Below are 25954 nucleotides of genomic sequence, written 5' to 3'. Positions count from 1 at the left end.
AGACACACTGTTTATCGTATTATTAGTAATATTTTGTTCTATAATTTGCCATTTACCTTGAAACATTATCATTAATATGTTCTTACATTGTGTCTCAATGGGACACTACGCTATATATAGGAGCTAAATCCAATGGTCAGTTCACTCTTGACGTCGAAACGTCAGTCACCTGTCCGCATCCTGTACAATGGATTAAAGTGAGCTAAAATAAAGAAATCGTTGCTTTTTTTGTTGAGCGCTACAATTCCTTTCTACCTCGACAGAGTCTATATCATATTTGAGAAACATGTTCGTAAATATAAGGACATTTCCTACCTAGGCTACCAACTGCACATTGACCTAACAACGTCCTGTGTCACGTGTTGAACAATCGGTCATGAGGTTTATTGTGTACAAAAGGTAAGCTCCACCTGGCACCAACATCACTTGCATGCTGATAACAGGTCAAGAAAGGTAAGCGACTCTTATTTTCAAAGATTTCTAGTTTTCGATTTGGTAATATTAACAATATCAGTAATAAAACGCTTTATCTTTAATGATTTAACACATGCACACACCTGAGAGTAGCACCTACCTACCTGATTATGGCGTATTGCTGTGTTATGTATTATTGCATATTATTTCTATATTCAGTGATGCCTACAGAATTTTGGTTCCGTTAATGCCTGGGTGTTTTGCGCCACCTAGTGTAAGCTAAGGTTGTTCACTTTTATTTACAGGAATAACATCTACTGGGACAAAATGGTGTCATTAATCTGCACGCTCCAGGACCATCGAGATGAAGTCAATTGGTGCGCTTTCTCCCCCACACTACTGGCGACTTGCTCCGGGGATAAGACCATACGCATCTATAACACCAATGACTTCTCGGAGCTGCCGTTTTCGCCTCTGTCCGGCCATGGCTATGGAGTTCACTGCTGCAGTTTCAGTGTATGTGGCATCTACCTGGTCACCTGTTCCACAGACGCTTCAACTATCATTTGGAGTATGGCAACAGGTGAGGTAACGGCAAAATTAGAGCATCCTGGACGCAGCCCGGTCAGGGTATGCTCGCTGTCTCCCTACTCCTCACTCCTGCTTTCAGGGGCATCAGATGGAACATTGGCCCTTTGGGATTTCCACACTAAGAAATTACGCAAGTAAGTTATAGATCATGAGACTAATCCCTATAATGCATTGTCCTGATGGCGTTAGAGAACCAATCTTAATAGTAATGAAAAACAAATGTATAGGTCTACGGAATATTGTACAGACATATCCTATGATGATAAACATATTTTAAATACAATAATAATCCCAATGAGCTTCAATAATCTCAAATAAAGCATTATATTGCTTGTCCTCATTGCTCCAACCAAATCAGTGTATATAGGCCTACTCTTTAAAATGGTACGTCATATTCCATTGTTCAACTTCCCAGATCTAAGGCCGTGACAGAGTCCACGGTGACGGCGTGCTGCTTCACTCCGTGTGGTCAGATGTTTGTGACAGGATGTACATCTGGAGATATCAAAGTGTGGGATCTGGACATGAAGCAGCTCTATGCAGAGAAGGATGCCCATGATATGGGGGTGACCTGCTGCCAGTTTGCACCCCAGTTTGACATTGGTAAGATGAAAATATAGCACAGTTATGTCCCTGATCCTCTCCTTGGGTCACTGTTCTCTTCAACAAATTGGGATAGTGCCCAGTTGAGGTATCAACTGAAAGAAAAAAAACGTATATACAGTGCATTTGGAAAGACCCCTTTTCTTTTTCCACATTTTGTTACGTTACAGCCTTATTCTAAAATTGATTAAATTGTTTTCCCCCCTAATCAATCTACACACAATACCCCATAATGACAAAGCAAAAACAGGTTTTTAGAAATTTTTGCACATTTATTAAAATAAAAAACGGATCACATTTACATAAGTATTCAGACCCTTTACTCAGTACTTTGTTGAAGCACCTTTGGCAGCGATTACAGCCTTGAGTCTTCTTGGGTATGACACTACAAGCTTGGCATACCTGTATTTGAGGAGTTTCTCCCAACTTCTCTGCAGATCCTCTCAAGCTCTGTCAGGTTGGATGGGGAGTGTCACTGCACAGCTATTTTAAGGTCTCTCCAGAGATATTTGATCGGGTTCAGGTTCGGGTTCTGGCTGGTCCACTCAAGGACATTCAGAGACTTGTCCCAAAGCCAATCCTGCGTTGTCTTGGCTGTGTGCATAGGGTCATTGTCCTGTTGGAAGGTGAACCTTCTTCCCCTGTCTGAAGTCCTGAGCGCTCTGGAGCAGGTTTTCACCAAGGATCTCTCTGTACTTTACTCCATTCATCTTTCCCTCTATCCTGACTAGTCTCCCAGTACCTGCCTCTGAAAAACATCCCCACAGCATGATGCTGCCACCTCCGTGCTTCACCGTAGGGATGGTGCCAGGTTTCCTCCAGACGTGATGCTTGGCATTCAGGCCAAAGAGTTCAATCTTTGTTTCATCAGACCAGAGAATCTTGTTTCTCATGGTCTGAGAGTCCTTTAGGTGCCTTTTGGCAACCTCCAAGCGGGCTGTCATGTGCCTTTTACTGAGGAGTGGCTTCCGTCTGGCCACTCTACCATAAAGACCTGATTGGTGGAGTGCTGCAGAGATGGATGTCCTTCTGGAAGGTTCTCCCATCTCCACAGAGGAACTCTGGAGCACTGTCAGAGTGACCATCGGGTTCTTGGCCACCTCCCTGACCAAGGCCCTTTCCCCCGATTGCTCAGTTTGGCCGGGCGGCCAGATCTAGGAAGAGTCTTGGTGGTTCCATTTAAGAATGATGGAGGCCACTGTGTTCTTGGGGACCTTCAATGCTGCATACATTTTTTGGTACCCTTCCCCAGATCTGTGCCTCGACACAATCCTGTCTCGGAGCTCTACGGACAATTCCTTCGACCTCATGGCTTGGTTTTTGCTCTGACTGGCACTGTCAACAGTGGGACCTTATATAGACTGGTGTGTGCCTTTCCAAATCATGTCCAATCAATTCAAATGACCACAGGTGGACTCCAATCAAGTTGTAGAAACATCTCAAGGATGATAAATAGAAACAGGATGCAACTGAGCTCAATTTCGAGTCTCATAGCAAAGGGTCTGAATACTTACAGTACCTGTAATAAGTTTGGACACACCTACTCATTTAAGGGTTTTTCTTAATGTTTTACTATTTTCTACATTGTAGAATAATAGTGAAGACATCAAAACTATGAAATAACACATATGGAATCATGTAGTAATCAAAAAAGTGTTAAACAAATCAAAATATATTTTATATTTGAGATTCTTCAAATAGCCACCCTTTGCCTTGACAGCTTTGCACACTCTTGGCATTTTCTCAACCAGCTTCATGAAGTAGTCACCTGGAATGCAGTTCAATTAACAGGTGTGCCTTCTTAAAAGTTAATTTGTGGAATGTCTTTCCTTCTTAATGCGTTTGAGCCAATGTTGTGTTGTGACAAGGTAGGGGAGGTATATAGAAGATAGCCCTATTTGGTAAAAGACCTGATGTCCATATTATGGCAAGAACAGCTCAAATAAGCAAAGAGAAACGACAGACCATCATTACTTGAAGGTCAGTCAATACGGAACATTTAATAATATTATAATAATATGCCATTTAGCAGACGCTTTTATCCAAAGCGACTTATAGTCATGTGCGCATACATTTTTACGTATGGGTGGTCCCGGGGATCGAACCCACTACCCTGGCGTTACAAGTGCCATGCTCTACCAATTGAGAACTTTGAAAGTTTCTTCAAGTGCAGTCGCAAAAACCATCAAGCGCTATGATGAAACTGACTCTCATGAGGACCGCCACAGGAATGGAAGGCCCAGAGTTACCTCTGCTGCAGAGGATAAGTTCATTACAGTTACCAGCCTCAGAAATTGCAGCCCAAATAAATGCTTCACAGAGTTCAAGTAACACACATCTCAACATCAACTGTTCAGAGGGGACTGTATGAATCAGTCCTTCATGGTCTAATTGCTGCAAAGAAACCACTACTAAAGGACACCAATAAGAAGAACAGACCTGCTTGGGCCAAGAAACACAAGCAATGGATATTAGACCGGTGGAAATTTGTCCTTTGGTCTGGAGTCCAAATTTGAGATTTTTGTTTCCAACCGCTGTGTCTTTGTGAGACGCGGTGTGGGTGAATGGATGATCTCCGCATGTGTATTTCCCACCGTAAAGCATGGAGGAGGAGGTGTTATAGTGTGGGGGTGATTTATTTAGAATTCAAGGCACACTTAACCAGCATGGCTACCACAGCATTCTGCAGCGATACGCCATCCCATCTGGTTTGGGCTTAGTGGGACTATCATTTGTTTTTCAACAGGACAATGACCCAACACACCTCCAGGCTGTGTAAAGGCTATATTTCACACCGCCCGGGCAACGAAGGAGTGGCTTCGTAAGAAGCATTTCAAGGTCCTGGAGTGGCCTAGCCAGTCTCCAGATCTCAACCCCATAGAAAATCTTTGGAGGGAGTTGAAAGTCTGTGTTGCCCAGCGACAGCCCCAAAACATCACTGCTCTAGAGGAGATCTGCATGGAGGAATGGGCCAAAATACCAGCAACAGTGTGTGAAAACCTTGTGAAGACTTACAGAAAATGTTTGACCTGTGTCATTGCCAACAAAGGGTATATAACAAAGTATTGAGAAACTTTTGTTATTGACCAAATACTTGTTTTCCACCATAATTTGCAAATAAAATCATTAAAAATCCTACAATGTGATTTTCTGGATTTTTTTTCTCATTTTGTCTGTCATAGTTGACGTGCACCTATGATGAAAATTACAGCCCTCTCTCATCTTTTTAAGTGGGAGAACTTGCACAATTGGTGGCTGACTAAATACTTTTTTTCCCCACTGTATGCACGCTCAAGTTTTCAGTTTTTTTTGTCTTATTTCTTGTTTGTTTCACAATAAAAAATATTTTGCATCTTCAAAGTGGTAGGCATGTTGTGTACATCAAATGATACAAACCACCAAAAAATCAATTTTAATTCCAGGTTGTAAGGCAACAAAATAGGAAAAATGCCAAGGGGGTTGAATACTTTCGCAAGCCACTGTATGCCTCATCACAATTCTATCTTGGAGATACACTGTCAACTGTGGGACCTTATATAGACAGGTGTGTTTCCAATCCAGACTTTAAAATGGCTGTCTAGCAATGACCAACAAACAACTTGCCAGAGCTTGAATCATTAAAAAATATTGTAAATTCCAGGTTTGCAAAGCTCTTAGACTTACCCAGAAAGACTCACAGCTGTAATCGCTACCAACGGTGTTTCTAACATGTACTGTATGCACTCAGGGGAGTGACTACTTATGTAAATGAGATATTTCTGTATTTCATTTTCAATACATTTGGAAAAATGGCTAAAAACATGTTTTCACATAGTCATTATGGGGTATTGTGTGTAAATGGGTGAGAAAAAATATATTTATTCATTTTGAATTCAGGCTGTAACACAACAAAATGTGGAATAAGTCAAGAGGTATGAATACTTTCTGAAGGCACTGTAGCTCAGTATTTGTATTATTTAATTTATACCGTTTTTTTTACTCATCTTTATCAAAGGTGCCAATAATTATGGACCTGACAGTGTGTCCCTATGGGCCCTGGTCAAAAGTAGTGAGCTAAAAATGGAATAGGGTGCCATTTGGGACGCAGACATAGTATGGAGAGTTCAAATCCAGACTATAAGTAGATTTATTTAGAAACCCCTATTTTATGGCATTCCTAGAGCTTCACTGTAGTCTCTGTGGGGCCCTGAATAAAGAAATAATGATTATAATGTTTGATTATGATTAGATGTTCCAATCGCTCACAGCTATTCATTTATTAAACTGGTGAAACATGATTTACTCTTTCATCAATCAGTAACATAATCCGTTCCTATTATCAATGCAATCCATTTATGATTGTCACAGTTGAATTCTAGAAATTGCCTGAAATGTATTGTCATTGTTGCCCAGCAGTTCAAATGATAGGCAACAGTCATTTGTGTCCTATTGTGATGGGTTGTAAACAAGTTAACATTATTGTTCTGATGGAGGGCTAATGTGCCGGGTTTGTTCCTCTGCTCCACAGATCTCAGTTCAGTGGAGTTTCGATTGGCCTCCTGTGGACAGGACAGTCAACTGAAGGTATGGATCGTATCTCAGCATGGTGCAGCAGGTAAGCTGGCCTGGCCTCTATTCACCCCAGGCCGTCTCTCTCTCTCTTCTTTCCTCTCTCGCTCTCTCTCATTCACACACACACATGGGAATAGATAGAGAGATAGGGAACAGCATCAACAACCTTGAATTATCTGCACTGAATAAAATAATTGCATTAGTGTTTAGAACAAACCGCATCAGTGCTTAAAATAATCCTCATTAATAATAGATTGTTTTCAGTCATATCAGATTTGACAACAGACCAGCAAGGTTGTGTGTGTGTGTGTGTGTGTGTGTGTGTGTGTGTGCGTGCGTGCGTGTTTGGCTGTGCTTGTGTTAAATCTCTATCCGGTCGGCTTAAAATATATATCTTTCAAATATGAAAATGTAATAAATGTACCCAAACATTGTTTAAAGTGTGTTTTATGGTATTTTCAACACATACTAGTTATGTGTTCTGGATTGTGATGAGCGTCTGATGTGTGTGTGTATATATATATTTTATTTTATTTTATTTTATTTGTATCTGCCCATTCCGGAACAGTACAGTCAACAATCCAATGAGCGGCAAACAAATGGAAACAATCATGGCCTTGAACAAGCCACAAATGCTGCAATTAATTGAACACATACTAGAATGGTCCTGAATGGCCTAATAGCAGGCTTTGTATTAGCCTCTGGAACAGGGGTGGGTAACATACGTTTATCTTTGGGGGGGGGGGGATATTATTTTGGGTTAAAAAAAACACTCCAGACCACTCTTGAACATCTAAAACTAGATAGAAAGTAAGTAGAAATTACAATGTATTTATACGTTTTAAAATAACTGATATTTTTCTGGTACACAAATTGCTTTTGACTAACAAATCGGTCCGAAAATAAATCTGGGCGGCCCTCCACAGAATTTTTGAATTCCCGAAGTGGCTCTTGGGCCGAAATGATTGCCCAACCCTGCTCTGGAAGGTGTTGGTGGATGGTCTTGTCCTGTGCTACCTATATAGTACAGTACAGGTCCTGACTAACCTGCCTCTGTTGCTGTGGAAACAGCTGTGCCTGGGTGAGATGTGCGTCCTGAGTGGTGTTCCACATGGATGTGTTGTGGTGCCTTTGTCCTAGAGCAGCAGCCGCAGCACACTGAAGGGAGCACACAGAAACACAGGGAATAAAACCAGAGAACACGTACCTCTCACAGGCTGCAGAATAGGCTGCCTGCTGCAAAGTGCAGGTGCTGTGCCTCGCATGGTTATTGTTCCACATTCACAGGAAATGGTGTTTTGCAGATGGGTTTAGCAACATGGGTGGAATTTTTTATAGTCATCATTTTTCAGTTCTCTTTTGTGTCAGTAACCTTTCAATTCAACTGGCATTCTGCTTCTGCTTCCTATAGCTGATATGTTATTATTCATGCGTTTCCTCTTAATTGTCCTGTAGTGTTTTTTTTGTGTGTTTTAGAAATATGTTTTTTCTATCTTATCTCTTCATTCACTGTGAATTTTAATAGCCACATGGCCATAACTACTTACTCAGCCTGTAAAGGCTCAATTAAAAATAAGCAATTAGTGATTTTGAATGACTTGCCAGGAGGGGAAAATGTCATATAGATAAGATGAATTTGGAAAAGGACAACAGCAGCCTTACCACAGTGCTCAGTTGTCAACCTGCAAGTAAATGATGTGGCATTACTGAATTGGAATCCAGTGTGTATAGTGTGTAGCTGACTCCTAAATGGACAGTGAGTTGTTAATCCGGTCAAGGGAAGGGTTGCAGGGATGGTCAGAGGGGTGGTCAGTGGGACAGACAGACAGTGGGGTGTGGGTGGTGAGGTTTTCTCTACACGAGCTCTTTGTGTGTTATTGATTCCCAGCCTGTGAGATGAAGCTGCTTCACACTCTGACTGGCCAGTCGGCCCCTGTGCTCTCCTGTGCCTTCTCATCTGACGGAGAGTTGCTTGTCTCAGGGTAAGACCATCCATCCTCCATGTATGCTCTGATGTTAGTCCTCTCATGACCCTTATCCCTAACCATCACAGGTATTCCCACGGGGGGCCAGTAAGAACAACAACAACAAAAAAATTATGCACTCACTCTGGATAAGAGCGTCTGCTAAATGACTAAAATGTAAAATGTAACCATAGCTCTGGTCCAGGCCGTTTGTGCAGATTGCAAGCGGCATGAACACCCTGGACCAGAGCTACCCTAACGCAAGCCACACGAACGCCCTAGACCAGACCCACTTGGCACACACTGTTGAATCAACGTTGTTTCCACATAATTTCAATGAAAATACGTTGAACCAACATGGAATAGACTTTGAATTGATGTCTGTGCCCAGTGGGGAACTACCCTAACCCTAATTTTGGCATTGCCCTAACGCTACTCTAGGGTACTTGTAGGAATAATTACACAGTAATAGCATCACTGTAATGTAAGGTGTGACCAAATATTTCTTACATCCCTGTTCAGTAGGAATAAGCACTGTTAGTATAATCAAGTAGAAACATCCATTGTTGCTTTTAAATACTGCTGTTATCCTATTGGACCACTAGGGGTCTCTACTCTGTTACAACATTCTGCTCTGTGAGTGAGGCTTCAATCTCATTCATGCTTGTGTCTGTTTGGTGAAGTAGAAGTTTTTGCTTAATTTCTGCACTTAATGGGAAAATACAATTGTTTTATGTGTCATTATTTGTTTGTATCTTGTACTGATGAGCTGTTGAAATCAATTCAACAGCTCAGTGGATAAAACAGCGACGGTGTACAATGCGGTATGTAAAACCTTTGGTGTGGTCTTAGTAAGTTGTGTTTTGCTTTTTAAACAGATGTATCCATCCACACAAACACCACTGTTTCCCTCGTACAAATCACAGTCTCTAAACAGTGAGAAATGCCAGACATTCTGCTTTGTCAATGTTTGTTTATTTCTTCCTTTGTAGAGCGATGGAGTCCTTCTTCACACTTTGAAACGGCATGAGAGGTACCAGCCTGACCTGCCTGTTACCCCCTGATATATTTATATAGTTATATAACTCAGTGTAACTGTATGCCTTCAAAGACAATCAATTCCTATTCCCTCCCTCCCTCTCTTAGCTTTGTGACAGTCTGTGCCTTCTCTCCAACCCTGCCCTTGATGGCTACTGGCTCCATGGACAAAAAGGTCAACGTGTGGAGGATAGCAGATGGAGACAGCGGGCAGGGTAGGTAGTAGCCTGATGTTCTCTAATGTACCACTCAAAGACCAGCAGCCATTTTGTGTGAGCCAGACAGCCAGTTCCCAAGGGAGTGTAGTGGGAATGTAGCCCCAGTGGGAGAGGCTCCTCTGGGACTGGAGGAGTAGTGTGCCTGCTGTGCTGAGAGGGCCAGACTAAAGACACACGTATTCATCTCCAGCAAAGTAAAAAAAGATAGTTGAAGATAAGTGTTTCCAATGACATCATCAACCAATTAGTAGACAATTAGTAGGCAATGCCTACTCATAATTCGTTAAAATCACATGATGCACACCGATGATGTCATTGGAAACACTTTCTTCTAGATTTTTTACTACAAAACATAGAAACGCACCATTTTCACATATGTTGACGTTGGGGTGGTGCTAGAGATGATGAATATGAAATGTCTCTTTAATAATCATTAGCAGGCTGGCTCTGACCCTAGGTGGTGAGATCCCAAATGGCCTCGTCTAACCTCTAAGCCCCACAGTGCCACACTTGCAGAGGGCACAATGGCGAGACAGAGAGAAATAAGATGAAATGTCTTAAACACAAAAACACTTAATAAAAAGGCACTGCACCAGAATGTAGCCGTGTCTTCAGACATCAGGGGGCCAAGCTAGACTAGAGTATTCAACAGAGGGTTTCCTTCTGAGAGTAGGCACGTTGACAGAGCACATTCCAAGCTCTCTCTATCGCTCTATGAACACATTCTCCTTTGAAAGTGATTCATTTTGTGTTTTCTTGTGACTTCTAGCTGAATCCAGGAACCCTTCATGCCAAGGTAAGAACACACAGGAATATGTCTTATCATTCATTCCAGTGCATGATGGGACAGTCAGGAGCAGCAGTCTCCAGATACTACCCATAGATGGTGATCTTAGGTTAGTTTAGCATTTTCCCCACTAATGGGGTTAGGATTAGGTGAGCGGAAACTGATCCTAGATATATACATAGGGGAAACATCACCCTGGAGCCAGATACTGTGCCAATAAATGGATGAGATGTCTGGAGGCCTCAATGAGTGGAGGAGGCATTAAAATAAATGATGATGACTTGTAAAGTGACAGATGATGATGAGGAGCCAGTCCAAGAGTGGAACCTCTCCAGTCTTGGCAGAGCTTCCCTAACCCCCCAGTCAGCTAGGCTCCCAGAAGCTTCAAGGATATTGACATAACCTTCCCCTGAGTCCCAAATAGCACCCTATTCCTTGTATAGTGCACTACTTTTGACCAAGGTCCATAGGGTGCCATTTGGGACGTAGACTCAGATTCCCACCTCTATGGGCCTGGACTATGGAGGGGGGAGGTGTTACTGTACAGTACAGGCAGATTTGACAAGAGGACACTTACTTTACTAATGTTCTGGTATGTTTCGGTTGATAGTGTTGCTGCTGTTTCACATAACATCATTAAGCCCCCATCCACATGTATGCTTCTGAGAGGGAAATTCAGTGGGGAAGTCAGTGGTGGTGTTATTTTGGCCAGATGGGCAAGGAAGCGATTGTGAATGACTAGGATAACAGATAGCGAGAGATGGAGGGTGACGTGATGGGAGTGAGAGAGGTGAGGAAAAGCAAACAACGCCACATGAATGAGAAATAGCTCCAGTAGTCCCCACTGTTATCACTCAGCTGCCTAATGATAGGAAATGTAAAGCATGAAGTGCTATGAGGTGTCATTAGCGAGCGCAGCACACAACACTGTATTTTATCTTAACGATACATGAAAAATGATAGCAGCTCGCGCAATGTCATATGAAGGTTGCCTCTGATGAACAGTGTGCCTGCAAAGGCCAGAAAAACACAACCTTGTCGGGGGGAGGGAAGCTCCGAAGCTGATAAATATTCCCAGGGCATGCAAATGTGATTAAAGCACTGTTGATAAAAAGAGGACGTATAATTGGGTGACAGGTTAGGAAGCACTGGTTGGCTTTTATCTCTGCATACTAGAATGAGTGGTCATTTGCTATCAGCACCGATGGAGGGTCTTCTTTGTGTGGAATGTGTGGGACGTGTTTGTAGGGATCTGATATGTAGTATTGCAGGAGACTGGCGGGGGTGAAGGACTCGAGGAGGGGGCCCTTCCTCCCTTCCTGTGTTTGTGTGTGTTCCACAGGAGCAGGAAGAAAGCTGCCAGGTCACTCCAGGCTGCTGGTGAGCGACTGGTCCGAGGAGGATGTGTTGGCCTGGCTGAATGAGGAGGGTCTGGAGGAGCTGGTCACCACCTTCACAACCAACAACATAGACGGCCCTGAGCTGCTCTGTCTAACCAAGGAGACCATGGCCTCAGAGCTGAGCATTGGTAAGGACATGGAATTCACAACTAGGGTTGCACAATTCCGGTAATGTTCCCCAAATTCCCAGATTTTCCAGAAACAGGGTTCAGTGTTTCTTCTATATCAAATCAATTCAAATGTTATTGGCCACATGCGCCGAATACAACAGGTGCAGACATTACAGTGAAATGCTTACTTACAGCCCTTAACCAACAGTGCATTTATTTTTAATAAAAAAGTAAAATAAAACAACAACAAAAAAGTGTTGAGAAAAAAGAGCAGAAGTTAAATAAAATAACAGTAGAGAGGCTATATATACAGGGGGGTACCGGTGCAGAGTAAATGTGTGGGGGCACCGGCTAGTTGAGGTAGTTGAAGTAATATGTACATGTGGGTAGAGTTAAAGTGACTATGCATAAATAATTAACAGAGTAGCAGCAGCGTAAAAAGGATGGGGTGGGGGGGCAGTGCAAATAGTCCGGGTAGCCATGATTAGCTGTTCAGGAGTCTTATGGCTTGGGGGTAGAAGCTGTTGAGAAGTATTTTGGACCTAGACTTGGCACTCCGGTACCGCTTGCCGTGCGGTAGCAGAGAGAACAGTCTATGACGGTCGGTCGGAGGCCAAGCAGTTGCCATACCAGGCGGTGATGCAACCAGTCAGGATGCTCTCGATGGTGCAGCTGTAGAATTTTTTGAGGATCTGAGGACCCATGCCAAATCTTTTCAGTCTCCTGAGGGGGAATAGGCTTTGTTGTGCCCTCTTCACGACTGTCTTGGTGTGTTTGGACCATGATCGTTCGTTGGTGATGTGGACACCAAGGAACTTGAAGCTCTCAACCTGTTCCACTACAGCCCCGTCGATGAGAATGGGGGCGTACTCAGTCCTCTTTTTTTTTCCTGTAGTCCACAATCATCTCCTTTGTCTTGGTCACGTTGAGGGAGAGGTTGTTATCCTGGCACCACACGGCCAGGTCGCTGACCTCCTCCCTATAGGCTGTCTCATCGTTGTCAGTGATCAGGCCTACCACTGTTGTGTCGTCGGCAAACTTAATGATGATGTTGGAGTCGTGCCTGGCCATGCAGTCATGGGTGAACAGGGAGTACAGGAGGGGACTGAGCACGCACCCCTGAGGGGCCCCCGTGTTGAGGATCAGTGTGGCAGATGTGTTGTTACCTACCCTTACCACCTGGGGGCGGCCCGTCAGGAAGTCCAGGATCCAGTTGCAGAGGGAGGTGTTTAGTCCCAGGATCCTTTGCTTAGTGAAGAGCTTTGAGGGCACTATGGTGTTGAATGCTGAGCTGTAGTCAATGAATAGCATTCTCACGTAGGTGTTCCTCTTGTCCAGGTGGGAAAGGGCAGTGTGGAGTGCAATAGTGATTGCATCATCTGTGGATCTGTTGGAGCGGTATGCAAATTGGAGTGGGTCTAGGGTTTCTGGGATAATGGTGTTGATGTGAGCCATGACCAGCCTTTCAAAGCACTTCATGGCTACAGACGTCAGTGCTACGGGTCGGTAGTCATTTAGGTAGGTTATCTTAGTGTCCTTGGGCACGGGGACTATGGTGGTCTGCTTGAAACATGTTGGTATTACAGACTCAGTCAGGGACATGTTGAAAATGTCAGTGAAGACACTTGGCAGTTGGTCAGCACATGCTCGGAGTACACGTCTTGGTAATCCGTCTGGCCCTGCAGCCTTGTGAATGTTGACTTGCTTAAAAGTCTTACTCACATCGGCTACGGAGAGCGTGATCACATAGTCATCCGGAACAGCTGGTGCTCTCATGCATGCTTCAGTGTTGCTTGCCTCGAAGCGAGCATAGAAGTGGTTTAGCTCGTCTGGTAGGCTTGTGTCACTGGGAAGCTTGCGGCTGTGCTTCCCTTTGTAGTCTGTAATAGTTTTCAAGCCCTGCCACATCCGACAAACGTCAGAGCCGGTGTAGTACGATTCAATCTTAGTCCTGTATTGACTCTTTGCCTGTTTGATGGTTCGTCGGAGGGCATAGCGGGATTTCTTATAAGCGTCCGGGTTAGAGTCCCGCTCCTTGAAAGCGGCAGCTCTACCCTTTAGCTCAGTGCGGATGTTTCCTGTAATCCATGGCTTCTGGTTGGGGTATGTACATACGGTCACTGTGGGGACGACATCATCGATGCACTTATTGATGAAGCCAGTGACTGATGTGGTGTACTCCTCAATGCTATCTGAAGAATCCCGGAACATGTTCCAGTCTGTGCTAGCAAAACAGTCCTGTAGCTTAGCATCTGCGTCATCTGACCACTTTATTATTAGTCACTGGTGCTTCCTGCTTTAGTTTTTGCTTATAAGCAGGAATCAGGAGGATAGAGTTATGGTCAGATTTGCCAAATGGAGGGCGAGGGAGAGCTTTGTATGCGTCTCTGTGTGTGGAGTAAAGGTGGTCTAGAGTTTTTTTTCCTCTGGCTGCACATTTAACATGCTGGTAGAAATTAGGTAGAACGGATTTAAGTTTCCCTGCATTAAAGTCCCCGGCCACTAGGAGCGCTGCCTCTGGATGAGCGTTTTCCTGTTGACTTATGGCCTTATACAGCTCATTCAGTGCAATCTTAATGCCAGCATTGGTTTGTGGTGGTAAATAGACAGCTATGAAAAATATAGATGAAAACTCTCTTGGTAAATAGTGTGGTCTACAGCTTATCATAAGATACTCTACCTCAGGCGAGCAAAACCTCGAGACTTCCTTAGGATTTGATTTTGTGCACCAACTGTTGTTTACAAATATACACAGACCGCCACCCCTTGTCTTACCGGAGTCAGCCGTTCTATCCTGCCGATGTAGCTGTATGTTATCCATGTCGTCGTTCAGCCACGACTCGGTGAAACATAAGATATTACAGTTTTTAATGTCCCGTTGGTAGGATAACCGTAATCTTAGGTCATCCAATTTATTTTCCAATGATTGAAGATTGGCTAATAGGATTGATGGGAGCGGCAGTTTACTCGCTCGCCGTCGGATCCTTACAAGGCACCCCGACCTACGTCCACGATATCTCCGTCTCTTCCTCATGCGAATGACGGGGATTTGGGCCTTGTCGGGTGTCTGTAGGATATCCTTCGCGGCCGCCTCGTTGAAGAAAAATTATTTGTCCAATACGAGGTGAGTAATCGCTGTCCTGATATCCAGAAGCTCTTTTTGGTTATAAGAGACGATGGCAGAAACATTATGTACAAAATAAATTACAAATAATGCGGAAAAACACACATAATAGTACAATTGGTTAGAGGGCTGTAAAACGGCAGCCATCTTCTCCGGCGCCATTTTCTGAGAATAATTTATCATTTGTTTTGCAAAGGCGGTGGAAGGAGGGGATACTTTTTTTGTAGGAGTTTGAGAAGGTCACTTTTTAAAAGGACATTCTACTCCAAAATGAATGAAAATCAAATGATGCTGACACCATCTATCTATAATTATTTTAGGGTTGACTCTTTTACCATAGCCTATACATGGGACCATACCATATTATTTTACATTTGTACAATTTAGTCATTTAGCAGACGCTCTTATCCAGAGCGACTTACATTTAGTGAGTGCATACATTTTATATATATATATATATATATATATTTTTTTTTCTTCATATTTTTCATATCAGGCAGCAGTAATAGCAAAGTTTTTTCTGGATAAAAAAGGAGCTACTTTCCTGCAAGTCTACATTTTTCCATGGTGCTGAGAGAAAATATTGCAATTTTAAAGAAAATGTTGCTGCAATTCTACACGTTGCCATGGAGCTGACAGAAAATGTTGCAGTGTGAAAGCAAATTTCCTGTAATTCTACACATTTTGCCATGGCTAATTATGTGTTCTTATGCTCAAAGGTTATAACCAAATCAATGGGGACCCCAATCGGGGACTCTGAGCATGGTCAGTAATCCAGCCATGCCAAAAGTACTCCTAAATTCATTTTATTTATTGGTTTCATCGTTTTAGCTTTTATTTAGGTGATTTGTAGTTCTCAAAGATTATATATATTTTTTTAAATATATAGGTAAATTATATTTTCTACAAACTTTCTGACTGGTTTTAGTTATTTAAGTTTACACTGAAAGCGTATTTACATCCAGATTAATTTAGTAAAAAATGTGGGTGTGGCGGCAACAATTTTTCAGCGGTGCAGCTGGGAAACACTGCGGGTTGGAAGATTCCCAAAATCAGGACTCAGGAGGGAATACATGTAAGCAGGATATCCAAAATCCTCCAACCAGGATTTCTGTAAAACCATTTTGCCACCCTACTCACAGCACAACACACAGATCTCAGGCATGTCTGACCTGTGACCTGGCATTTCCACTCCTCATTAGTAATGACGGGATGCAGGAATAGATCCATAGGATTTACTGTATTATCCTGTATTATGCAGTTCTATTGGAATGGAATACATGCCACAGAGGCTTTTATCTGTGTTCTAATATTCCCACAATGCTCCCAAAATCAAATAGTAATCTGCTTTGGGGCTGCCAAGCTGTGACATTACTACTTCCAAAATGTCCCATTGGATATTACTTGCTTATATAATTTGCTTCAGACAATTTCCCAAAAGCCATCAGATGACCATAGATGTTAAAATAGTTAGAAAATAATTAGATAATCCCTCCGAAAATGAGTTTTGTGGATTTGGACAGGACCTAGTGTCTTACATTTTCTATGGCATGTTATTACCTCAACCATCCAAGCTAGAGAGAAAATTATATGTTTACTCTGTGTCTTCACTGTGATAGTATTGCAATCGATTGAGATAGTGCCATAAAGACTATAGTTTTCTGAATCAGTATTAATCATTACCAATTAATCAGGACTGAGGAAACAATACATTTCTAAAAATCCACTTTCCTTTCCGCTGTCCACACTAACCCACGTTATGATTTCCTGAAGATATTTGTAATTATGTTCTGGCCCCCTGACCATCCTCTCAAGAAATAAATTGGCCCACGGCTGAATCTAGTTGATGATCCCTGCTCTAGGGGCTTAGGGAGAATTATGTATCACACCCACAGAGAGAACAGCACCTCGGTGCAGCACAGTAGGACATGTGTTCTCTTTAGGGACTAGCTTCTCTGGTACAACAACCCCCAACTACAGCAAACATCAGTCCGCTGCATTGCAGGTTTATGGTGGTTTGTCAATGTACCCCAATGTAGTCTTGGTGCTGTGATTGTCAAAATGCAAACGGTGAAGTTACAAAGTGTATTTTGCAAACAATCATGAATGTCACCTCATTTGCTGCAATGCAGGCACAAAGCAAGATACTGTAAATATTGCTCAGAGTTTAGCAATTCCCTTATCCACATTAGTTAATTGTATGACTAATGGGTTCAGCAAGTCTGATTGGACGAACACATTTTGATTGAGCACTTTTCCCCACTACAGTGCCCACTGGGATTTGACCTTTTGTGATTGCAGTGCCCTATCTATCTATAGTGCTGTATCTGCACTGAGTTTCCTCCAATCACATTGGTTGAGTTTGCTCCCCAGTCTCATGTGGCCCCTGATTGCAGGTTCTGGCTAATTAACTCTACCAAGACACTAAAGTCATCATAACCTAGTGCCATAATCTCACTGATGTGTGGCAGGTGGTGTGGTTTCTGTCTTCCACGCCACCAACACAGCTGTCTGTCAGTTCCTAGCCTAAGTGCGTGTGTGTGTGTGTGGATCTGTTTCGCTTGAGCGCCAAGGCACTAGGCAACGGCAGAACCCTGATTAACAAACAGAGCGTTCCATATGTAGGAGCAAGGTCTTCCATAGGAAGAGGCCTGATTGGGTTGCTGCTAGATGGTATGAAGCTACGGTAAAAAAGTTGCATGTTCAGGTCGCGTCTGGGAGAATTTTTGCATTTTAGCTAAACCTAACCCTTTTCCTAACCTTAACGTAATTCTCTTAACCTGCTACGAAAAGTAACTTTCTGTCCGTAGCTGTATATCATCTAGTCAAAACCGTCTGATTGGGGAGATGATCATTCCTTGGTCCTGGGCTGGCTTGGTTACACTTATGGTAGAGAAATTAACATTAAATTATCTGGCAACAGCTCTGGTGGACATTCCTGCAGTCAGCATGCCAATCTGTGGCATTGTGTTGTGTGACATAACTGCACATTTTAGAGTGGCCTTTTGTCCCCAGCACAAGGTGCACCTGTGTAATGATCATGCTGTTTAATGAGGTTCTTGATATGCCACAACTGTCAGATGGATGGATTATCTTGGCAAAAGAGAAATGCTCACAAACAGGGATGTAAACTAATTTGTGCACAACATTTGAGAGAAATAAGCTTTTTGTGCATATGGATCATTTCTGGGATCTTTGATTTCAGCTCATGAAACATGGGACCAACACTTTACATGTTGCGTTTATATGTTTGTTCAGTATAGTTTTGTATGTTGCCATTGTTTTGCTAGAGTCGGTGGGTCTCCGTGGTAAAGTCCTGAGGAAGGTGGAAGCTCTGAAGGCAGAGTTGACGGGACTAGATGCCCCAGATGAGTTCCTCTGTCCAATCACCAGAGAGGTGATGAAGGACCCTGTCATTGCTGCAGGTGAGGGAGAGGACATAAAAACATCTGTCCCACATAGGCTGCGTTTAGACAGGCAGCCCAATTTTGATATTTTTTTATGAATTGGTCTTTTGACCAATCAGATCAGCTCTGAAAAAGATCTGACGTGAAAAGATCAGAGATTTGTCAAAATACTAATTAGGGGAAAAAAGATCAGAATTGGGTTGCCTGTCTAAACACAACCATACAGTGCATTTGGAAAGTATTCAGACCCAATCCCCTTTTCCACATTTTGTTACGTTACAGCCTTATTCTAAAATGTATTAAATTGTTTTTTCCCCTCATCCATCTACACAAAATACCCCATAATGACAAAGCAAAAACGGAAATATCAGATTTACATAAGTATTCAGACCCTGTACTCAGTACTTTGATGAAGCACCTTTGGCAGCGATTACAGCCTCGTGTGTTCTTGGGTATGACGGTACAAGCTTTGCACACCTGTATTTGGGGAGTTTCTCCCATTCTTCTCTGCAGAGCCTCTCAAGCTCTGTCAGCTTGGATGGGGAGCGTCGCTGCACAGCTATTTTCAGGTCTCTCCAGAGATGTTCGATCGGGTTCAAGTCCGGGCTCTGGCTGGGCCACTCAAGGACATTCAGAGACTTGTCCCGAAGCCACTCCTGCGTTGTCTTGGCTGTGTGCTTAGGGTTGTTGTCCTGTTGGAAGGTGAATCTTCGCCCCAGTCTGAGGTCCTGAGCGCTCTGGAGCAGGTTTTCATCAAGGATCTCTGTACTTTGCTCCGTTCATCTCCACAGAGGAACTCTGGTGCTCTGTCAGAGTGACCATCGGGTTCTTGGTCACCTCCCTGACCACGGCCTTTCTCCCCCGATTATTCAGTTTTGGCCAGGAGGCCAGATCTAGGAAGAATCTTGGTGGTTCCAAATTTCTTCCATTTAAGAATAATGGAGGCCACTGTGTCCTTGGGGACCTTCAATGCTGCAGAAATATTTTGGTACCCTTCCCCAGATCTGTGCCTCGACACAATCCTGTTTCTGAGCTCTACGGACAATTCCTTCGACCTCATGGCTTGGTTTTTGCTCTGACATGCACTGTCAACTCTGGGACCTTATATAGACAGGTGTGTGCCTTTCCGAATCATGTCCAATCAATTGAATTTCCCACAGGTGGACTCCAATCAAGTTGTAGAAACATCTCAAGGATGATCAATGGCAACAGGATGCACCTGAGCGTCTCATAGCACAGGGTCTGAATACTTATTTAAATAAGGTATTTTATTTTTTTATACATTTGCAAACATTTCTAAAAAAACAGTTTTTTGCTTTGTCATTATGGGGTATTGTGTGTGGATTGATGAGAAAAAAAAACATTTAATCAATTTTAGAATAAAGGGGTTAACGTAATAAAATGTGGAAAAAGTGAAGGGGTCTGAATACTTTCCGAATGCACTGTATACATGTCCTTGTTCGTCAATGCTAATGTAGCCCATTTGTTATTGTTTAAAAAAAATAGAAATCTGCACTTTCCTGCTCCAACTCACATTATACTGTATGTAGCCTATAAAAGTAATTATGTCACTGTCTGATGTATAAAATGTGTCTGAAATCAACAGATGGATATTCCTATGAGAGAGAGGCCATTGAGAGTTGGATCAGCGCTAAGAACCGCTCCAGTCCCATGACCAACCTACCTTTACCAACCACTCTGGTCATGCCCAACAGAAGCCTGAAGACCGCTATTGGCCGTTGGACTGTCACTCAGTGATGGATTGGTGCACGAGTAATCAGTAATGCCTTACTCTGAAGCAGACTGTAAACAAATACGGACGAAGCCATCGATGACGTCACCCAATTGTTTCCTATGAGAATGGTCAGTGGCACATTTGATGATCAGGAAGTGTCATTTCAGCATGTCGCCATCTTGCTACATGGAGGACTTTTTGGAAACATTGCATGCACAGTTTGAGCTACTCCAGGAAGTGACGTTGCAGGCTAGCTCAGTGCAGCCTCCTCATGAAGAACCTCAAGTTGAAGGCCGACGAGGTACTACAGGCTACCGTTAACAAGTAAATCATCCTTATAACTTTGTCTGTGTGTGATTTTAAAGTAATCGCTTCAAAGACATACATCTGGTGAAATATAAACAATTATTCGTACCATGATTGTGTTCGGAAAATGTTTTTATATCCACGAATATTGACCACAAAGATCGCCATTTCCCCATTCACTATAATGGGGATCCTGTTTTCTGGAAACAATGCCTGCAGTACCGCGGTCGGCCTTCATTCTCCCCTGCTCTGAAGAGCCCACATTTCAGAATCAAGCCAAATTTGTACAATGTGATTACTGACAATCAGTTCACTGCACAGTTCTATAATATACTTTGGATTAAACTAGGGTGATTATTCATGATGGTGATATGATATGTCGTTTGCCTGTGTGTGCCTTGTAAATTACTAGACCTTTACATAATTTGTGCAATAGGATTTTGTTGGAATAAACTAGTCCACCTTTATACAGTATATGCAGTATAAACATGTGCTTCTAAAATGTATTGTCGAACTTCGCTCTGGTCCAGGACGTTAGTGTGCATTCGAACGGGCACTACCGCCCTGGACCAGAGCGATGTTGAACGTGCCTCTTCTTTCCCTGCTACAATGACAGCCAGCAGGCCTGTGTTTTCTCAGTGGGACTTTATTTCCCCATGGTGGGAATGGAAGTAATGTTCTATTACAGTATGTGATTACGGGTAACACAGCTCACAATACTGGAAACATGGCAACCATTGCAAGTAACATACATATTAAAATATTATCGATGGCACCACGCTCCCCCAAACCTTTATTGTTTATAGATTTTTTAAAAACTTTATTATAAACTGAAATTGTGGCATGCACTTAAACCAATATTACTTTGACAGCGCTTATTATTGAACTCGTAAAACGTCTTAGTAGCTGTGCAAAAATAACTATAAAATATATTGTTTTTACAATTAATCAAGCCATAGACGCTGTAAATAAATTAACCTAGACAGCAACGACAAGCAGATACAGAGAGGATTTAGTTTGAACGTTATCGGGAAATTTATAGAATGTACAAACATATAAACAAATAATTTTTTTTGAACCTTGAACACCGTCGGAACCAAAATGTACATAAAAGAAACCTCCAAAATACAGATCATTTGAACAAGTCAATACGCTGACATAGATCTTCACTCAAAAGAAGGAAAAATACATATTTATATATACACAATGTGAGGATCTACAACATCCTTCTTAGAACACAGGAATGCCCATCTCCAACATATTCTTACATCTCTTCTAAACAGCTCCATAATTCTGCCATCAGCACCATTGACATAATGAACACAGTTCAAATCCCATTGTGTGTCCAGAATGACACCCTATTCCCTATATAGTACACTACTTTTGACCAGGGCCGGCCAAAAGTAGTGCACTACAGTATATAGCGAATAGGGTGCCATTTTGGATGCAAATATTGTCTTATACTCAACATTGAACAATTCAGTAATAACATTATCCTGTAATATAATATGTTGTGTAAGCACTTTACTTAAAGGCCTATGTAAATGCGTAAAGTGCTGTCACTGTTTTGTCTTTTAGTACATGCCCAATGTCTCAGTGCAATGTCTCCAGCTTTGCTGAATGAGAGGGAGCATATCATCCAGTAACAGAAGCAAACAGCCATATGCAACAGTAGGAAAGAAATCCATCTGTTCTGTTACTGCTTCAATCAAAACGCTGCCTGTGGCAGATATTCACAGGGGGAACAAACATAGTTTGCATACTTTAAAAGTTTAGACTTTTTTTATGGGCTGGTAAAACCTTAAGCAATCCCTCCACTTAGAATTTTTGCAAAGATGTGTGTGTGTAAAGTGTTTGTGGGTGTGTTGTGTGTGTGCACAATGTGCATGTGCGTGTTGTCTGTATGTGTGTGTGTACCTGCGTGTGTATCTGTGTATGTGTGTGTGTATGCGCGCACATGTGTCTGTGTGTGTTGAGAGAGGGGAGATAAATATCCCTACACATTTGATTCTATGAATGATCGCTTTGGTTTCATTGAAGCTACGTGAATGGTGGGATTCTCTCGGGCTAAGCTCGGCTGCTTGGGCCTACTGTCCACAAAAGCGTGCGACGGCATGGCCAGAGCTGGCTTGGATTCCTTGTAACAGGTGGCTGCTTGGCAGAACTTCTCTGCAAATTCCTTTGAGTGCATTCCGTTCTGCAGGCTCCCCATAGCACCCTGAGATGGAGCTTTGAGCTGCTCGTGGTAAATGCTCCCTATTTTGGCATAAGGTAGCTCACAGTTCGCCCCCGCCACCTGGAGGCCCATGGCAGACGTGGTGTGGCACACTAATCCCTCAGAGGAGTGACTCTGCCAGCTGCGGAGGGCTCCGTTGGCGGTCTGTAGGCCTGGGTGGTTCTGGAGCCTTTGGTGCTGTTGCTGCTGCAGTTGTTGTTGCTGCTGCTGCAGTTGTTCCCGCTGCTGCTGCTGCTGCTGAAGAAAGCGTGCCTTCTTGTCCATGATGCCCATGAAGGGCCTGGGTTTCCACTCGCTTGTGCCTCCTTGGCCCTGCTTGGCCTTGTCTGTGGTGGTCTTGGTACGTACGTCAGGGCCCTGCAGCTTGCCGCTCTCAGATAGACTACTGCTGGAGGCCAGGGAGCTGGTGGAGCTGGACACCCTGATGTTGCCGTCTCCCCCCTGAGAGACTGCCTGGGAGACCCCGTTACCCCCACACACCTTCCTCCGCTCCTGGCCTGGCCCTGCAGCGTTGAGGAGGTCCTGGGGAGACCCTGAGGTCAGAGCGTCCAGGGAGGACACTGAGTGGGCAGACAGACAGTCCTGGGAGGAGTAGGAGGCCTGGGCAGAGTGCAGGGACTCGCTGTCCCTGTCGCAGTGGTGACCCATAGCCATGTTCTGGGAGGCAGCAGCCATGGACAGGCGCTGCTCCCCGTGGACGGGCTCATCAGGAGGGGGCGGTAGAGGGCTGATGTCGATGCCCAGACCCCCTGGCTTCAGCATGCTGGACATGTGTCGGCTGGGCAGGGGGCTGGAAGGGGCGTACTGGGACTTGGCCCCCGAGGAGCGGCCTCCTGCCTGCAGGGAGCTCATGTGCTGGTTGGTTTTGACTATCTGGGCCTGCTTGGTGGGCTCTCTGGGCTCCCCGGGAGGGTAGTGGTGACTCAGCCTACCAGGGCACGAAGGGCCGGAGGGGGGAGAGCCAGGCCTGGTACTCTGCTGCTGCTGGGTGGTGAGGGTGTCAGGCAGAGTTCTATTGATGGAGTAGATGTTCTGTGGCCAGGGATCACCTCTCTCTCCTCTCCTATCTGAGTGTTGAAACTGAGAAGTCCCCTCCCCTTCCACTTTATTAAGCCCCAGAGTGTTCTGTCCATCCAGACCTCTACTGACGGCCATGCTATGCTCCGACACCACCTCCTCCTCCCCCTCCTCGTGTTGGTGGTCAGAGTCGTGGTTGGCCGGGGCCTGGTTGGACGAGGACGTGGCCCCCTGCGGTTTTCCCTGGGTGGTGCTGCGCTGCATCTGCATACACTCCTCCTCTACACGGGCCAGCAGCCTCCGGATCTCCCGGTTGTTGGGACACAGCCTGGCTGCTTCGTGTAGGTCAGCCATGGCCGCCGTGAACTGCCTGTGGTGGAATGGAGATAGGGAGGGATAGAGAGATACAGAACGAGGTATGTGGATATTGGAGAAGCGCAAAAAAAAAAGAAAAAACAGAACCATATTCTCACAATTCATGCTAACAATGGTCTCCTAAAAGTTGAGTTCTCCTGATGAATAGCTTTACCTGCTGCTCCTCTTGGCTCGGGCGCGGGCGTAATAGGCCTCGTACGATTTGGGTTTCAGCTCCAGGGCCTTTGTTGCAAACTCCTCTGCCAAGCCAAAGTCCTGTTGTGAGGGGAGTGAAGGATCAATATGATTAACCAATGCAGGGAAATGGAAATACACATTGTCCAGGGGACCAGCTCTCTCTCTCTCTGCATCTATCTCCCTGATTGATTATGGCAGCAAGCTGACATTAGCTCCACTAATGTCTACAAGCATGCTATCGCTTGTGGACTTCTGCACAGATTATAATTTAGCCCTGAATGGCTCAATCAAACTCACTCAACTGGACAGCTTAATAGCTATAATTTTGTACGGGTAGTAGATAGTATTATTTATTGCATTCATTCTGTTCCTAAGAGCATTGTGTTAGTTTATAGCACGTTTCATCGATCTGGAACACGAATTGGCTTGAAATTGTATCATGGGGCTTTTAAAGCGCTGTCTACTACTCCCTAACAGCAGCCATACTTCTGGTGCGTGTCTCTTTGAGATACATTCAGAAATACACAGTACAACAACAGTTTCTTAGACTTAAAGATCTTCCAATGTCCCCTTCTAGTGTCATATATGGCCTGATCACATATTACAGTGCATTTGGAAAGTATTCAGACCCCTTGACTTTTTCCACATTTTGTTATGTTACAGCCTTATTCTAAAATGGATTATATAGTTTTTTCCCCTCATCAATCTATACACAATACCTCATAATGACAAAGCAAAAACCGTTTTTTAGAATTATATATAAAATAAATTTGATCCTTTACTCAGTACTTTGTTGAAGCACCTTTGGCAGCGATTAAAGCCTCAAGTCTTCTTGGGTATGACACTACAAGCTTGGCACACCTGTATTTGGGGAGTTTCTCCCATTCTTCTCTGCAGATCCTCTCAAGCTCTGTCAGGTTGGATGGGGAGTATCGCTGCACAGCTATTTTCAGGTCTCTCCAGAGATGTTCGATAGGGTTCAGGTTCGGGCTCTGGCTGGTCCACTCAAGGACATTCAGAGACTTGTCCCGAAGCCACTCCTGCGTTGTCTTGGCTGTGTGCTTAGGGTCGTTGTCCTGTTGGAAGGTGAACCTTCGCCCCAGTCTGAGGTCCTGAGCGTTCTGGAGCAGGTTTTCATCAAGGATCTCTCTGTACTTTGCTCCGTTCATCTTTCCCTCTATTCTGACTAGTCTCCCAGTCCCTACTGCCACCACCATGCTTCACCGTAGGGATGGTGCCAGGTTTCCTCCAGACTTGACGGTTGGCATTCAGGCCAAAGAGTTCAATCTTGGTTTCATCAGACCAGAGAATCTTGTTTCTCATGGTCTGAGAGTCTTTAGGTGCCTTTTGGCAAACTCGAAGCGGGCTGTCACGCGCCTTTTACTGAAGAGTGGCTTCTGTCTGGCCACCCTACCATAAAGGCCTGATTGGTGGATTGCTGCAGAGATGGTTGTCCTTCTGGAAGATTCTCCCATCTTTATAGAGGAACTCTGGAGCCATGTCAGAGTGACCATCGGGTTCTTGGCCACCTCCCTGACCAAGGCCCTTTCCCCCGATTGCTCAGTTTGGCCGGTCGGCCAACTCTAGGAAGAGTCTTGGTGGTTCCAAACTTCTTCCATTTAAGAATGATGGAGGCCACTGTGTTCTTGGGGACCTTCAATGCTGCAGAACTTTTTTGGTACCCTTCCCCATATCTGTAACTCGACACAATCCTGTCTCGGAGCTCTACAGACAATTCCTTCGACCTCATGGCTTGGTTTTTGCTCTGACATGCACTGTCAACTGTGGGACCCTATATAGACAGGTGTGTGCCTTTCCAAATGATGTCCAATGAATTTAATTTACCACAGCTGGACTCCAATCAAGTTGTAGAATTATCTCAAGGATGATCAATAGAAACA

At 43.9% G+C, this 25954-nt stretch overlaps 2 protein-coding genes across 5 annotated transcripts in view; one reads left to right on the top strand and one right to left on the bottom strand.

The window, feature by feature from the left end:
• The first annotated feature begins 415 nt into the window (after positions 1 to 415).
• LOC121536831 (WD repeat, SAM and U-box domain-containing protein 1) lies at positions 416 to 20722 on the top strand. The gene is made up of 12 exons (XM_041844419.2): positions 416 to 453; positions 720 to 1139; positions 1421 to 1608; positions 6116 to 6202; positions 8048 to 8141; positions 8914 to 8947; positions 9116 to 9156; positions 9270 to 9376; positions 10149 to 10175; positions 11509 to 11694; positions 18091 to 18225; positions 19814 to 20722. The coding sequence occupies exons 1-12, from the start codon at positions 431 to 433 to the stop codon at positions 19963 to 19965; spliced, it is 1494 nt and encodes a 497-aa protein (XP_041700353.2). The 5' UTR covers positions 416 to 430; the 3' UTR covers positions 19966 to 20722.
• Positions 20723 to 22220: 1498 nt separating this feature from the next.
• Positions 22221 to 25954, bottom strand: part of LOC121536829 (protein TANC1) — a 292594-nt gene continuing 288860 nt past the window's right edge. For all 4 annotated transcript variants that reach the window (XM_041844415.2, XM_041844417.1, XM_045206560.1 and 1 more), the window contains 2 exons: positions 24031 to 24131; positions 22221 to 23871 (listed from right to left, as the gene is read on the bottom strand). In XM_041844415.2, the coding sequence (XP_041700349.1) occupies positions 22245 to 23871; positions 24031 to 24131 (1728 nt within the window). In that variant the 3' untranslated portion in view covers positions 22221 to 22244. The remainder of the gene's footprint in view (positions 23872 to 24030; positions 24132 to 25954) is intronic.

This window comes from Coregonus clupeaformis, chromosome 23 (assembly GCF_020615455.1).
Source record: "Coregonus clupeaformis isolate EN_2021a chromosome 23, ASM2061545v1, whole genome shotgun sequence".
Lineage (NCBI taxonomy): Eukaryota > Metazoa > Chordata > Actinopteri > Salmoniformes > Salmonidae > Coregonus > Coregonus clupeaformis.
This window is presented reverse-complemented; position numbering and strand designations above follow the sequence as displayed.

Bases quoted from the DNA above. Each gene is read 5' to 3' on its own strand.
- LOC121536831 (XM_041844419.2), top strand. From the start codon at position 431: ATGCTGATAACAGGTCAAGAAAG. The intron at 1,140-1,420 runs GTAAGTTATAGA...TCAACTTCCCAG, and splicing joins CACACTAAGAAATTACGCAA to ATCTAAGGCCGTGACAGAGT. The intron at 8,948-9,115 runs GTATGTAAAACC...CTTCCTTTGTAG, and splicing joins CAGCGACGGTGTACAATGCG to AGCGATGGAGTCCTTCTTCA.